We start from the raw sequence: 16,348 nt of genomic DNA, 5'->3' as shown, positions 1-16,348 counted from the left end.
TTTTATTATTAAAATAATCTATAAGCAGTTAAATACAAGGTCGGTCTCATAACTTAACCCGACCAAATCCGAGAAGGCTGTGGAATTTAATGCAATAATTTACCAAGCGGCGGCATGAACTCTGCTCGTTCAACTTGATTTTCTTACATCGCAATATATTTTTTTGTCTCCCCTTCCCCTCCTCCACCCCCACCCCCACTTGTTGAGTCCAATGATTGTTTGATTGGTATATGTTAAATCACTTGGTTTCTTTTAGAAAAAGAGAAGCTAAACTTACCAATAAAACAGTGTATCAAAGCACAAATGGGTGATTAGCCATTTCCAGCAAAAAAAAAGAACGAGAGAAATGTTGGATGAAGTTGAAAAGAGAATAAGAAATTGAAAGTCAAGTAAACACGCATATTCAAAGATTCCAGATGTGAAGGGAACCTGAAAGAAATCATTAGGAGGTCTGAAAGAACACATCGAAGCGTAAAATACAACCAAGTCTAACAGAGATTGTTACAAGAGTTATAACAGTTAATATCCAATGAATTAGCAGTCATTGATGGATATTTCTCCCAATTTATAAATTGGGTTCTGAGAATATCTAATCAAATAAGAGATGGTTAAGTAAGTATTGTTCCTTCGGACAAAAACGAATGAGACCGTCCGTGGTTGTGAACAATATAGAGACACGTTTTAAAGAGAGCTTCACCAAGGCAAAGGACAAATCCTAAGGCAAAGAGAATCTTTACCAGAACCAGAAGAGATCAACGACACGACCCACCTTCGGTCGGAAGGAACCGACAGAAAAGACAATGGTGAAGAATATGAAAATAACTAGTCACACCTCTCAAACCCTCCTTATAGTAGACTTTCTTCAGTTGACATTTCTAGACGTTCATGTAGAATTCTACGTCGATATTGTAAAACAATTTACATATTTATTAGCAATATCGCTCAACGTCAAAGGCCCGGCAACAACTCCTAATCTCCGGACGTTACGGTGCAGCACACAAATTCATATTGATTTACTATTTTTAAAAAAATTAAATCAATTAAATGATTATAGATAAAAACATAATTAATTGTTTAATCTTTGTACTATACAATACAACTATATAAACCCCGTTAACACCACTTGAGCATCTCCCTACCATTTACGCTCTTTCTTTCTCCTCCGGCACACTCCAAACCTCATCTTGATGTGAACGTCTTGACTATTATTGCGTGAATTAGTATCTGTTATTGTTTTCTGCGTAACTTTCAGAATCTTTATACTATATTTAGTTTCTTGAGTCAGTCTTAAGAAAGTGTAATAAGGATGGACAACGAGCTGTTTATGAACACAGAGCTTCCTCCACCGTCTGAGATGGCGATGCATTTTGAACAACCGTCCTCTTCATCGGCGATGCTTAACTGGGGGTTGATGGATCCGAATCTCGCTCGGAACTCGCCGCCGCAGGATTGCTTCATGTGGGAAAAGTCAACGGAACAGCAACAGAGCATCTTCGACTCTGCTCTGAGCTCACTCGTCTCCTCGCCGACGCCGTCGAACTCAAACTTCTCCGGCGGAGGCGGCGACGGGTTCATTATCAGAGAACTCATCGGAAAGCTTGGTAACATCGGGAACACCTCCGGCGACATCTACGGAGCTCCGATGAACGGGAACGTTTCTCGCTCCGCCTCGTGCTACGCGACTCCGATGAGCTCGCCGCCGCCGATGATGAACAGAACGGCGCCGTTGACGGAATTCTCGGGGGACCCGGGGTTTGCGGAGAGGGCGGCGAAGTTCTCGTGCTTCGGTAGCCGGAGTTTTAACGGAAGAACTAACTCCGGCATCCCCGTTAACAACGGCAAGATCGTGAACTCCGGGAAACTGACACGTGTCTCCAGCACACCGGCTCTCAAGGCCCTTGCTTCTCCGGAGTTCGCGTCTGCCGCCAGACCGATGATCCCCGCCGGCGATTCACCTCCGAAACTCCCCGGAGAATTCTCCCGGAAGAGAAAATCTGTTTCTAAAGGGAAATCTAAGGATAACCCTCTTCCCGCGGCTTCGCCGTCGCCCAGTTTCTCTAAGGTAAATCATTTTTCCCGGAAAAAAAGTTTCTTAAACTTTCCCACGCAAAGTTTCTTTTTTTCTTTAGATTTTCCCGCAAAGTTTTGTACTTTCAACGTTTTTTCGAATAACCCAGTTCTCTGAAAAGTCATGCTTTTACATAAAGTAATTAACTTTTTGAATAATTTCAAATTTCTCAGACGGCGGAAAGGAAAGAAGTTTCAGAAGAAAAGGGAGGGAAAAGGAGAAGAGAGGACGAAGGAGAGGAAGAAGAAGGGAACAAAGGTGGTAATGACACAAAGCCACCTGAGCCTCCTAAAGATTACATCCATGTTCGTGCTCGGCGAGGCCAAGCCACCGACAGTCACAGTCTCGCCGAAAGAGTAATTCTCTTTTACTTTGAGCATTTGCTTTGTTTTTAGTAATTAAGATTTAAATTAAATTAGCTATGCTAATTTATGGTTTAGTATGAGATTAGAAATTGGTTTGATTAGTTTTTTAATGTTGGTTAAGGTTCGGAGGGAGAAAATTGGTGAAAGGATGAAGCTGCTTCAAGATCTTGTGCCTGGGTGCAATAAGGTAAAATAAATTTTGATTCTGGATATAATTATTGATTAGCATAATTAGGGTGATTAATGTATTTTCTTCTTCTTTTGTTTATACGATGAAAGGTTACTGGAAAGGCACTGATGCTGGATGAAATTATAAACTATGTACAATCATTGCAAAGACAAGTTGAGGTATTATTATTTTGTTTGCTTCATCTAAATCTAATTAATTGTTTCATTAATCACCGAATATCAACTATTTTGCAATTAATCTCTCTAATATTTTTTGTTTTAATAATTGGCAGTTCTTGTCAATGAAGTTATCATCAGTGAACGACACCAGGCTGGAATTTAACGTGGACGCTCTTGTGTCAAAGGATGCTGTAAGTCACCTTAAACATTAACATCAATTAACAACCATTAATAATTATCATTTGAAATTGATAGTTATCATTTTTAGTAGTACTTTTTTGTCGTTGTGTTAACAATACCTTTTTCGTTCGGCCCATTAGCATTAATCCTAATTACTTTTCGTTAAACTTTTTATAATTTCTTTTAGAAAGGACCTTTTTCTATTTTCTTTTCCACTAAAAATACAATCTCATATTTTTATAAATTTTGAATTTCTTCAGATGATTTCATCAAGCGGCAGCCGGGTGCATGAATCAGGACTCCAATTAGAGTCTCTAAGTCATCATAATTATAATAATAATTCACAGTTAAATACCAATGTTTCTTCCAATAACATGATGCTCCATTCTCCTATGAAATCACTGGAACCCTCTGCCTTAGCCAGAGGCTTCACCCACTTACCAACACTTACCCAATTCACTGACACAATTTCTCAGGTTTCTAAATTATTCATGAACTTTTTTTTTTCTGATCAAAGCTGTAACTTTTCTTCTTTTGTTCCATTTTAATATAGTAAGATGGTTCTAACGTATCTTTTGTCGTGTGTTTGTTTTCAGTACCAAATGTTTAGCGAAGAAGATTTACAAAGCATTGTAGGGATGGGAGTGGCACATAACCCCAACCATGAATCTCAATCTCAAAATATGAAAATTGAGCTTTGATCAACCAGTTTATTTTCAAGGTCTTAAGGAAGATAATAAGAAGAAAAAAGATTGATGGGTGTACATAACCATTCCAATCTCTGTGATTTATTCATATACTCATCATCATCATATATATACACATTTATGAAAATAACATATTTTACTTTTATTTTCTTACTTTACCCCTTTTTAATCAAATTATGTAATTTTCTGTTCATCATTAGGGTTCAATTGTATTGTTTATCTTTGGATTCTTTTTGCTTTTCTGATGTGATATCATTGTAATTTGTAAGTTCATAATCTTCCACCACAATCCAAGATAATTAATCTAATAAAAAAACTATTTTATATTTTAGAGTAAGTGAACGGCGATACCCTAACTTGGATCCTATGCAAAAGTATTCCACATAATTATACCTTTTTTGGGTAGATCGAAATCAAGTTTACAAGAAAATAGTATGTGATTATGTCCAAGTCTAGTTCTTTACATCATACACTTTACGAAAAAGAACTTTCCGACAAATATCATGAAGCAAAAAGTAATATTTGCATGATTAATCAATTCGTAATAATAGACTTTAATCTGATAAACTTGATTAAGATGATTATTATCCTATCCTTAATTTCATACTTTTTTATCTCTAAATTGGTCGACATCACTTTCATTCCTAGATTCTTGTTGATTTGATATTTGGTAATGTTAACCAGCTGGGTGCGGTGTTATGTCTTTATCTCTAGAGATAACTGTCTATGAAGTGGAGGATTGATTGAAAAACAAATTTATAATGGGGTTTTAATTGTTAGTTCTGGAAATTAAATGGACCGATTGTGATTTTTAGGTGTATGTGTCAATTGAGAAAACGCAGAAACTTCTCTTCCTCTCTTGTTTTCTTTTACCGGTGAAATCCTATAAACAATAAAGAATTCGATCAGCTAAATATACTTCTCTTATCAATAATTACGTTAATTACTCTAGTAGTAGCTCAATATTATGTAGGTTTTATTAAAATTCATTATCAAATATATAAACAATATTCCAGAAGGAGTTAGGTACTAATAAGACTAGACATAAGACATCTAATTTCTATTGATTGATCAACGACGTACATGTTCCATTTTCAGGAAAATGGTGGTTGATAGTTTGAGTATTACACAATCTTGCCTTGTAAGTTGATGTGATTTCAACCAAACGTAGTTGGTTTATAAGAAAATTAACTCTTTCGTATATTTTTAATAGCTCAAAACGAGTAAGTAAAACAAGATTTTACACAAGTGTATTATAGTCTATGTTTTCTTCACAAGTTTGATGATGCGTGAAAGCTGGACAGATAAATACATTCATTCAGTAACCTACAATTAATCATCTACAATGTAATAATAAATCAATTATACGTATAATCGTGTCTGGATATACGACGATTAACTGATGAATTCTTAGTGTGAAAGGGAATTAAAAAATCAGCAATCACATGGGCATGTATGGACTCTGATTCGTGGAATTAGCTGAAGGAATAATGATAATGGATTAAACTAATCACCAACTACTTTCATTATCATAATTGAGAAGTTGTTAATAAAAATCTCTAAAGTAAGTTTAATAATCCTTTCTGCTTTTATTAGTCTTCAGTTGCAGCTTTAATTTTACATATATAAAATTACGGATTGAATTATTGAACATAGGCATAGGTTAGGGTGAATTGTTTTTTTTTTTAATTTACTAATGCTTTATAATATATTATTTTTGAAAGCTAGAAAAAAAAAGAAAGAAGAAGATGCTTTGAATGTGGGTGGTCTATATATTCTATAGTATTGGTATTATTGAAGAGTAGTTGCATCTCACTCGGAACTTTAACGACATTAAAAACTTGTTCGGAGTAATGACAATCTTCATGTGACATACACTTTTTTTTATCCCTGAAATGTTGCATAGTGGCAAATCACTTAGTGTTATGTTATGGCAACCAAAGGCCTATTCTTTCTTTGTTTGAACATATCTCAAATGGCCTAATACATTATTATGGTTATGGTCCATTCATCTTTTTGTGTGTAAATACGTTAAATTTTATACCAATTTTGTTTATAACTAGCAGCGAAAAGAAGCAAAAACTAAAAAAAAAACAAGAGAAACGAGAATAAGAATTCAATGAAACACATAAAATACCAGCTAACTAAATAGAGAAGAAACAATAACTTGACCAAGAGTTAAACATTACCACATGAAAAGAATATGTTTGATAAAATATGATACCATGATCAATAAAAATTGGCTTACCCAAAGTGTTACTCCAGTTGATTGACACCATTCCAGGGCAGTTTTGCAAATACATTGTTACGCTATTTTCTAAAGATCCTGGAAAATGAAACGTCAATAGTTTTTATGGTTGGATTTGTACACTATTTTTGTAGTCAATTAATAATCACCATAAAGCTAGGTCAAACTATCACATAAGTATGGTTTAATCAACGAAAGGTTATATAAATATCTAAGAGTTTCATAGTCAAATTGATCGATATCCGATAGTATGTTCCTCTTAAAATACACTGTGGTGGGCGATATGTAATTTAATAGCTTTTTTTCTTCCCAAGGACACATAACTTAGTGGAACCACAGATTGTGCCACGGCACTTCCTTGATTGCTATCTAGAAATGAATATCAAACCAGTGGACGTTTCCTTTGCATTCGTATATTTCTATTTTCAGGTTCATGCATCTACAAATACATGTTGTATAGAGTCTAGACAAAAAATTTGATTGATTTAGATGGGGTTGTTACTGACTTAAGTTTGAATTTAGTTGCAGATTATTTATAAAACTGGCATACTGTACTATAGAGTTACGTATACAAAAATATTTACCTAACTTTTGAAAAAAATACAACAAATGAAACTAGTAGTATAGAAATGGCCAAGTGATAAAATAAAACCTACAAGTTACCTTCATTCTAGGGCATCAATAGTTATAGGTCTATGTAAGCACCAAATTATCTACAAGTGCTTTCTTGACAATTCTCAAAGCCCATCTAAATATTACTTTCGTTTGCCAGAGGCTGGTCCAACAAACATCCAACGATCTTCCTATGAATCAGGACTAAGCGAGCTAATTAGCAAGTTAGGAACGTAACGTAAGGAACCGTCCGTATAGAATAGAAACTGGCACTAGCATTGATACTGTTGGCAGCTTTGTCAAGAAGCTTATAGTTAGCTCAAGAGAGGAAGGTTGCGTGTTGTAATACATATAGAAGCTAAACTTTGTGGTTGTTTTGAACCGTAAGACGGTGTTGGTAAAGAACTCGGAGACTGTTTATTACAAAGTCTGATTTATTATAAGAGCAAAATCATCCACAACAGTACACCACACACAAAGATCGTTTACAAAATGGGACAGAAAGAAATTTGTAATACATTTTGTGGCGCAATGGTGTTTCGACTCATGCCTTGGCGTCAATGCTCATCGCTTGTGCATCCTTGCGTGCTTCTTTCTGCACAATTTAACACAAACAAGAATAATTATAATTCCAAGAAAAGACCTTTCTTATCTTTACCCGTTAACTCTCTTCTTAAAACTACTACTTACATGTGGCTCGAGCATTTTGGCCAGCATGTTGCTGTAGAACTTAGCGTCTTTCTTGTTGTACTCCCTCACCTTCTCCTTGAGCTTCTTGTACTCCATCTTCACCTCCCTGTAGAGATACGATGTTAGTACACTTACTGCAGGCAAGATAAAACAATTGACGTATGAAGAACGCGATACTCACTTGTTGTCCGGATCGATTTCAAGGACTTTCTTGATATCGAGCTCAGCAAGATCAAGATCAGCCGTCTCCATATACGCCTGTGCTCTCCTGTACATTGCCTTCACGTTGCTTCCGTCCATCTCCAATACCTTAGTGGACAGTTTCGCCGCCTCTTTGTAATCTTTCAGTTTCAGCTTGCAAGCTGCATTGTTCAGGTTACAAGCAATCTTCAGAGCTTTAGCCTTCTTTTTGTCCTCTTCATCGAAAGAGGAGTCATACTCTATGAACTTGACACCCTGGCATACAAAAATTCGACCTTAAATCTCAAAAACCAAACTTGACTTTCTCACAAACATCACAAGAGGCCCGGGTTCGAGTACTAACCCTCTCGTATCTTTTTGAAGCTCTTGCATATTTTCCAGCCTTGAATAGAGTATTCCCTTCTTCCTTCTTCTTGCCAGCAGCTTCTATCTTTTCCTGTGTGTTCATGTCCCAGGACTCTTTCTCCTGCAGCATTACAAACGAAGACGATATTAGCTCACAAGTATCCACGGAGAAAGAGGTAACACTTGGAAGTAAATAAAGACTCTCTCACCTTAATGAAGGATACCAGCTCGACCTCGTAGCAAACTGTCGAGTCTGGTGGTATCACAGCTAGCTCCTGTTTTGATTCAGAGGAACCAAAGGCATATTCAGGAGAGATGGTGATGAGAGCCACCTCACCCTTCTTCATGCCCATCACAGCTTTCTCCAGCCCTTCAATAACTTGTTCTGCACAACACACCAATGATTTATCTTTTCAATATAATCATCGTGACAATTGCAATAGTAAACGAAATCTGAGCTTCTTCTGTTTATACCTTCATCAGTCTTGAACTCGAACGGCTCCTCGTCTTCTCCATGACCTTTCTTAAAGAACACAGTTCCATCTTGAAGCTTACCAATCAACTTCACTGCAATAAATCACATGACTCAGTCGTCAGATAGCAGAAAATTAGTTTAGCTTTTGTGAACTCTTTACACTTACATTTGACAACTGCTCCTTCATTCGGACGCTCATATCCTTCTCCCTCCTTCAGTATTTTCTTAATGACCTTCTTGTCATCAGTTACTTCCACCACCGTCTTCCAAGACACCAACTCAAGGTCCATCTGAAGAGTCGCATTCGGAGGGACTGCAGCTTGAATACAATCGGACGCTGCTCTTCCAGTTTCCCCAAAGCCATCTACATTGGTCACATACACAAGTCAGACCCACCTAAGTTCTAACGAAAGGACAAGCACCAGCTTAAAACAAAACTCACATTGTGGCTTGACAGTTAGGAGCACCTTTTCCCCTCTTTTCATGGTCTTGACAGCCTTAGCGATCGCAGGACAGAAATGGCCTGATTCATTAAGATGCATTATATAACCCTTTAGTCCAAATCATCACCATTAACCGGAAAATAATACTCTCAGTAAAGAAAATACAACACTGACCATCCATGACAGTGAACTTTGCACCATCAGATCTTCCCACAACAGTTCCATCCTCGAGCCGAGCTTCATACTTGACTGCAACAGTATTAAACCATAAAAAATCAATGAGATTCACTCCAGAGCAAAGAAACAAACCATAATCACAGGAACCGGAGAACACTCACCGTACACTTCATCAAGGTCCTTTGGCTTCTCCCACTTCTCTCCTTCCGCAATAACCTTCTTGAACAAACCACCATCACCACAAATATCCTTAACGCTCCTCCACGATAACAGCTCCACATCGAACTGAAGAGTAGCATTCGGAGGAATGGTGGGCGGTGAACCGGTTTCACCATATGCCAGCTCGGGAGGAATGGTGAAAACAGCGTTTTCACCTTTCTTCATCGTCTTGATCCCCATGTCCCATCCTTTGATCACTTGTCCTAGCCAAGGCAAACCAAATAAACTTCAGAACAATCCCTCACACCAACTATTAAATTCGGGTTTATTATGAACTTCAAACCAATTGGTGATTAGTAGATTAGCGTTACCTTAATCTTTTATATATTACTTAAGATTCTTTAGAATTACCGATGTGAGATATATATTCCTAATACCAACAACAACAACCCCACGCTGAGCCTAAATTACCTTGGCCAAGCGTGAATTTGAAAGGAGTTCCTCTGTCACGGCTTGAATCAAACTTGGTCCCGTCCAACAAAGTTCCCGTATAATGCACTGCAAGAAAAAAACACCATGAAGGAGACTCAGAACCTGAACACAGGATACATGTTTGGATACCAAAGGAAGGGACCAAGTGATTTAAAAGATTACCTTCAACTTCGTCTCCGCTCTCAGGAGTGTCCCACTTTTCACCTTCCTTGACGAGCTTTTTCTTCAGTCCTGACTTCCCAATCTCCTTCTCCTCGCCCACTTTCAGGGAAGGATCAGACTCGGCATCGTCCTCGAGATCCAAGTCCATCTCCTCCGCCTCCTCTGCCGGAATCTCCATGTCGAAATCGTCAGCCATTTTTCTGCTTTAAGAATGAAAGCTTAAAAGAGATTGTATAAAATTATCCACAAAGTTTAGAGAGTTTGTAAAAGCGTTTAAGAGATTTTCCACAGGTGGGTTGTTTGGCAACATTGTGATGAGATATATAGGGAGAGGGCAGAGAGGTTCTGGAGAATTCTTTTTTTTTTTATGGTCAAGAGCCGTTGAAACCTCCCGATGTTTCCAGATACCGTTAGTGACTACTTTTTTTTAGTTCCTTTTGAGCGGGTCTTCCTTTTATAACCGTCACTATTTTTTTTGTGCTCGAGGAAAAATTAAAACGAAGTTGCAGATACTCTCAATGTTCGTCAAAAAATTGATTAGTGTCCAACAAATTTTTAAGCAGTAACTAAGGCTAGTAGAATACTATCGAATTATTAATTTATTTTTATATATCTTATATTTTTCATTTCTCTTGAACAATTTAGACGATGTTAAATATTTTAATTTTTAGATTTAGTTATAAAATTATCATGACAAATTATAAAAATTATATAGATAAAAAAAATAAATTTGTGGATAAATTATACAATAATATTATTGTATAATTTAACAAATTTAGATTTAAATTATTTTAAATCAGTCTATACCAAATCTAACTAATTCAAAACGAAATTGCATAAGTTAGGTTTAAATCGATTTAACCGGTTTTTAGAACATTGTTGTTATAATGAAAACTAGATTTTGACCCGCGCAGGCGCGCGGGTGTATATTTTGAAAAATATGTTGATATTTGTTTTTCATGTAATTATTAGGATTTGGAAAAATGAATCCGAGGAACATAACCGATACCGATCCAAAGATATAGTACCAAACCCAAACATAAATTGATTAAATATTCTAATTATTCAAAATTTTGTTATTTAGAGAACCGAATCTGATCCGAACCGAAGTATTTGGGTATCCGAATTTATCTAAAAATAGATTTATATACTTATATATATTAATTATTTTTAGATTTAACGTATATAAAACATCAAAAATGATACTTTTAAATTGGTTTAAATACTTGAAAATATATATAGATAGTCAAAAGTAAATATCTGAAATAGTTAAAGTATACTCAAATCACCAAAAATACTTAAAATAATTATTGATTTCGTATCCAAAATTTTAAATCAAGCCAATTGATATGTTAAGCTTAAGTATTATGACATATGTTATTCAAATTTATACGTAATATATTATTTTATTTATACATTTTGAGAAATTTAAAATATATAATGATTTAAGACTTTAAAAATAATTTAAATTAGTTATCCAAACCCAAACCAAACCCGCAAAGATCCAAATCGAACTCAAACCAAAATTTAGAAACATTCTAATAAGGCTGAAATCTTTGACCCCGAAAGCCCAAAATACAAACCGATCAGAACTAAACCCGTATGGGTATCCAAAAGCCCATCCCTAGTCATTATTATATATCGTATTTTATCATCATATAATTAATCGTATTTTATATGTACCATCATATAAGTAATCATATAATTAATAGTATTTTATACATACCATCATATAAATAATTACATATATTATATTTTTAAAACTTAATATGAAATATGAAAACCATAATTTGAGTTGGTATTTCAAATTGGGCTTTGTATTATATTTTTCTTATATATATTGACAATATTTTTTTATAATGGTTATTGAAAAATAGTTTAGTAAAAATCCATTTTTGAATATATGTATATTTTTGAATCAATTTTTGATATAAATCAAATTTGAATTATTATTTTGATTTGAAATATGTATATAAAGTTTAAATTTTGTTTTATGGTTAGTTTAGAAAAAAATTTTTTAGGGAATTAGATTGATCCATTTTGGTATATTTTAAAAGTGGCCTAGATAACTTTCAATTTTAAAAAAAAACATAAGCTCATTACTTTTTTTCTTAATACTACTATCCTTGTTTTCAAACAAAAATATTTTTTTTTAAAAGACTGCAATCCATGTTTCCAAACACTCCAAATTTTTAAAAGTCCTATTCAAGTCTCCAAACACTCCAATTTTGTACTTGAGTTTTAATAAGATAGATAGATGGATTTGTTAGTGGAACAATTTTTCTTTTATTTGAAGCGTGTTGCCCAGTCTCACTGTTTATTTATCTTTACTACTCCAAAAGCCAAACCAAAAGGAAGTACAATTGTTGATAACTTAGAAAGAAGCAAAACTAAAGCATCCAATGATTAAAAAGCAAACGCACATAGACATTTTATTCGTAGAGGAACTCTGAAGCTAAACGGTTGGAGAAAGGAGATTCAATCACAGCTCGTCAGCTCCATATGTGTCGTCTACATCTTCTCCGTCATCTTCTTCTTGGTGTTCTTCTCCACCAGCTGGTTTTTCATTTACCGCAAGAAGCTCTGTGTCAAATATCAGTGTTGCCCCACCTGAAGTTTGCAAGTTTGGTCTTTAGTTATAAGCTCAGAAACCAAAACCAGTGTTCTTCACTACATCTAATACACATTTTAAAAGGTTATAGCTGAAATGTATTATATACCTGGGATAGTAGGAGGAGAGCCTTGTTCACCATATCCAAGTTTAGCAGGTATCTTTAACTTCCTCTTCTCCCCTACACACGCACCTAGCAAACCTTGATCCCAACCTGCCACCAAAACAACCAATTTTAGCATTGGAAGAATTAAGAGAATGGATCGAAAAGAGAGAGATTCAAAAGTGCAAAGAAAGTGGATAGAACCAAGCCACCAACCTTTGATAACCTGACCACTTCCTAACTCAAACTCGAACGGTTCATCCCTTTCAAAGCTCGAATCGAATACTGTTCCATCAGTAAGTTTCCCCTGCCGCATAACACTAAATTAAACAACAGCAAAACAACGCCATACGTTGTGACAAAACATCATGCCCAAATATCTCTTCAGGACGGTGATGACTCCGATTTTGTTCGTGAGAGACATGGTCTAAGCAAGCTTACCCTGTAGTGCACCTTGATCATATCACCTTTGTGAGCCTTCACTTCACACGTTGCTGGCTTAAACTGTCACAAAAAAAGAAAAGTCAAGGATCAAACTCTCATTCATCATCTCTGAAACATAAAAAAACAATCAATAAGCTATAAGTATCTTTGTTAAAAGAGATCCTCTACCTAGAAGAACACCACACCATCAAACAGAAGAACCAATGTTGTTTAGATCATCGAGCAAACCTAATAGATAGTAGACTCGATCTACAATGATGGGAGGGGGATCCAACATCACTATTATAGCTAAAACTGTTAGCTACAGATCTACAACGATCCTTCATTATCGGAGAAAATAATAATAATAATAAAATGTACCTTAACACCGATCTGCAATTCAGACACATCTCCTGTCTTCTTGGCAAAAGCTATAAAAACAAACAGATCCAATACAAATAATAGATTAGATCGACGCAAATTGTTACAGACTAAGATCGAAACATGTAAATGAGAAAACCTTGAAGTGAAATGAGAGAGAATAAGATCAAGCAAATGGAGTAACGGAGACACATCTTGCTCTCTCGCCAAATTCGTTCCGTTTGATTTTCCTTTTTTCTTCACAGTGTCTTGTCTCTTGTTAAGCTCAGAGTGGAAGCAATATTATTGGACCTTTAATATGGGCCTGGCCTTATTATGTTTCGTTATAAAAGCCCATCTTGTTCATGATTCATGAAGGTGAATCGCTAAAGATATCACAATCAACATCGCTTTTACTAGTCAATCAACTTGCAGAGAGGCAGCAATAACCACACACAATAAAGGCAAATATCGAAGCCAGGATCGAATCAAAGCTTTTTTTTTTTTCTTTATTACAAAACACAAAATAAATACTCTTATTCCCTTTACCTTATCCAATCTCTCTGCTCCTCCTCCCACTGACTCTTCAATCTCCCTCTGCTTTGCCTTCTCTGTTTTCTTTTTTCATCATGGACACCTCTCTCTCCCACCAGGGATCCCTCTCGTTTCTCCCGTCGCGCCGCGATTCCCCACGACGAATAACCGGCGGCGTTTGCGCTCTTCTCCCCTGGCGGCGTAAGGTCCGGTACGATTCGATGGTGGTTGTTGCCGCTGCGGGAGCGGGAGCGAGCATCGACGCGCCTCTAGTACCCCGCTCGGCTCAGGGGAAGTTTCTAAGCTGCGTCTTGATGAAAAAGCGGCCGCTTTTTCACTTCGCCGTCGCTGATTTGCTCAAGCAGCTCGCGGAAGACAAGGAAGCAGCTTTATCTCGCATGTTCCTCAGTTCTGGTTCCGATGAAGCTTCTCTCCACAGGTTCTCTTCTTCTTTAACCTTCTCCCTTCCCCAATCATATGATTCAATCATGAACACACACACACACACATCAATCTCCCTAAAGCTTCGGTCTTTTCTTTGTTTCAGTTCATATTACGGCTTAATCTATTTAAAGCTTCAGTCTTTTCTATGTTTTAATTCATATCATGGCTTAATCTACTTTAAAGCTTCTATCTTTTCTATGTTTCAGTTCATATTGCGGCTTAATCTACTTGAAGTTTCGGTCTTTTCTTTGTTTCAGTTCATATTATGGTTTAATCTACTTTAAAGCTTCCGTCTTTTTTTATGTTTCAGTTCATATTGTGGCTTAATCTACTTAAAGTTTCGGTCTTTTCTTTGTTTCAGTTCATATTATGGCTTAATCTACTTAAAAGCTTCTGTCTTTTCTATGTTTCAGTTCATATTATGGCTTAATCTACTTTAAAGCTTCTGTCTTTTCTTTGTTTCAGTTCATATTATGGCTAATCTATTTGGACTCTGTTTTGTTTCTATGGTTTTTCCAGAAGGATAGCTCAACTCAAGGAGAGTAACTGCCAGACCGCGATAGAAGACATAATGTACATGTTGATCTTGTACAAATTCTCTGAGATAAGAGTGCCTCTTGTCCCTAAGCTCTCCACCTGCATCTACAACGGAAAGCTCGAGGTATGGCCTTCGAAAGACTGGGAGCTCGAATCAATCCATAGCCGAGACGTTCTTGAACTCATCAAAGAACACAGCAACGCAGTCATCAGCTTGAGAGTTGATTCGACTTTGACTGATGATCTTGAGACGACCGAGATCGATAAGCATCATCTCAGTAGAGTGTACACAGCTTCGATCTTGTACGGTTACTTTTTGAAATCCGCTTCCCTCAGGCACCAACTCGAATGCTCGCTGTCGGAAGGCATCACCAAGCAGCTGAGACATTACATCTCCGGGTTTGATCCGAAGATACTGCAGAGATGCGCAAAGCCGAGGTCACGTGAGGCTAAGAACCTGATAGAGAAGCAGAGCCTGGCTCTTTTCGGTCCCGAGGAAAAGGAGGAAGAGAGCGTGATTGTGACATCGTTTTCGAGCTTGAAGAGGCTGCTTCTGGAGGCGGTTGCGTTTGGTTCGTTTCTGTGGGACACAGAGGAGTATGTAGACGGCGCGTTTAAGCTCAAGGAGAATGAGAATGCAGAAGAGAATAGCAGTGTCTGAAGTGAACCAGTTTGGTATCTTTTTTTTTGGGTGCACACTCCATATATATATATAGAGAGAGGGAGCGTAGAAAGGTTTGTTTCTACAGGGCTATGAGAACTATTTGTTTTTGTCTATAGTTTGCGTGATTATATGTATAGTGTTTTAATATAGAGTGACAGTTTGGTTTCTTTTGTAGCTGTTTTGTGTTGGTTATATACAAAGCCTAACACTTCGAATGGTAACTGTTAAAATCGCATGGCATACTTAAAATTGATCAACATTCGGAGAGAACACGTTACTAATAGAGAAGAAAAAGGTTACCTGCGTATATCCTAAACTTCAATAACCCTGGAAAGTATAATCTATACTATTATTTGCGAAGTACTCACGTTAAAAGTTAGAGCAGTTAATATCTATAATACCTTTAATGAATTTTCTAAATAATTAATTATATAATCAAAAACGAATTTTAATTAATAATATTAACTTTTTAGAAAATAAGATAAGTCTTATATATTGTGTTGTTATCTTAAAACATATTTTTTAATTATAAAATTTTAAAATAAACTATAAAACAATTATAATAAATTCAGTGGTTAAAGTCAATGTTATCTTTTATAAATTTTAATTAATTATACTATTATTTGCGAAGTAAATTTTTGGAATCGAGCTCTCACGTTAAAAGTTAGAGCGGTTAATATCTATAATACCTTTAATGAATTTTATATATAATTAATTATATAACCAAAAACGAATTTTTATTAATAATATTAACTTTTTTAAAAACAAGATAAGTCTTATATATTGTGTTGTTATCTTAAAACATATTTTTCAATTATAAAATTTAAAAATAAACTATAAAACAATTATATAAATTCAGTGGTTAAAGTCAATGTTATCTTTAATAAATTTTAATTAAACATATATATTTAATTAGATTTTTGTCATATATATATATATGTTTGATTTAATTTTTTTGAAAACATAAATAATAAGTTATTATGATGGTTTTTGAATTAAT

General features: G+C 35.7%; 4 protein-coding genes across 5 annotated transcripts; 2 read left to right on the top strand and 2 right to left on the bottom strand.

Annotated features, from left to right (window-relative positions):
* Positions 1 to 1,146: 1,146 nt before the first annotated feature.
* On the top strand, positions 1,147 to 3,976 carry LOC103874966 (transcription factor bHLH78). 2 transcript variants are annotated; one of them, XM_009153405.3, is made up of 7 exons: positions 1,147 to 2,062; positions 2,242 to 2,424; positions 2,555 to 2,620; positions 2,713 to 2,781; positions 2,895 to 2,972; positions 3,222 to 3,437; positions 3,558 to 3,976. In XM_009153405.3, exons 1-7 carry the CDS (start codon positions 1,307 to 1,309, stop codon positions 3,660 to 3,662), a joined length of 1,473 nt encoding a protein of 490 aa, XP_009151653.1. In that variant the 5' UTR covers positions 1,147 to 1,306; the 3' UTR covers positions 3,663 to 3,976. The 2 variants fall into 2 exon arrangements, with proteins under 2 accessions (XP_009151653.1, XP_009151654.1); XM_009153406.3 differs by lacking the exon at positions 3,222 to 3,437.
* A 2,923-nt stretch (positions 3,977 to 6,899) lies between these two features.
* On the bottom strand, positions 6,900 to 9,983 carry LOC103874968 (peptidyl-prolyl cis-trans isomerase FKBP65). Its single transcript, XM_033273746.1, has 12 exons — positions 9,673 to 9,983; positions 9,490 to 9,576; positions 9,021 to 9,281; positions 8,857 to 8,931; positions 8,682 to 8,762; positions 8,406 to 8,603; positions 8,239 to 8,331; positions 7,974 to 8,149; positions 7,763 to 7,885; positions 7,400 to 7,674; positions 7,219 to 7,324; positions 6,900 to 7,123 (listed from the first exon to the last, which is right to left on the bottom strand). Exons 1-12 carry the CDS (start codon positions 9,866 to 9,868, stop codon positions 7,073 to 7,075), a joined length of 1,722 nt encoding a protein of 573 aa, XP_033129637.1. The 5' UTR covers positions 9,869 to 9,983; the 3' UTR covers positions 6,900 to 7,072.
* A 1,955-nt stretch (positions 9,984 to 11,938) lies between these two features.
* Positions 11,939 to 13,550, bottom strand: LOC103874969 (peptidyl-prolyl cis-trans isomerase FKBP15-2). The gene is made up of 6 exons (XM_009153408.3): positions 13,330 to 13,550; positions 13,191 to 13,240; positions 12,828 to 12,890; positions 12,603 to 12,693; positions 12,393 to 12,497; positions 11,939 to 12,282 (listed from the first exon to the last, which is right to left on the bottom strand). Exons 1-6 carry the CDS (start codon positions 13,382 to 13,384, stop codon positions 12,155 to 12,157), a joined length of 492 nt encoding a protein of 163 aa, XP_009151656.1. The 5' UTR covers positions 13,385 to 13,550; the 3' UTR covers positions 11,939 to 12,154.
* A 94-nt stretch (positions 13,551 to 13,644) lies between these two features.
* Positions 13,645 to 15,569, top strand: LOC103874970 (UV-B-induced protein At3g17800, chloroplastic). The gene is made up of 2 exons (XM_009153410.3): positions 13,645 to 14,142; positions 14,667 to 15,569. Exons 1-2 carry the CDS (start codon positions 13,799 to 13,801, stop codon positions 15,343 to 15,345), a joined length of 1,023 nt encoding a protein of 340 aa, XP_009151658.1. The 5' UTR covers positions 13,645 to 13,798; the 3' UTR covers positions 15,346 to 15,569.
* Positions 15,570 to 16,348: the final 779 nt, after the last annotated feature.

The sequence above is a fragment of the Brassica rapa genome, chromosome A06, assembly GCF_000309985.2.
Source record: "Brassica rapa cultivar Chiifu-401-42 chromosome A06, CAAS_Brap_v3.01, whole genome shotgun sequence".
NCBI classification, from domain to species: domain Eukaryota; kingdom Viridiplantae; phylum Streptophyta; class Magnoliopsida; order Brassicales; family Brassicaceae; genus Brassica; species Brassica rapa.
Note: the sequence above shows the minus strand (reverse complement) of the source record. Positions and strands in the feature narration are given on the sequence as shown.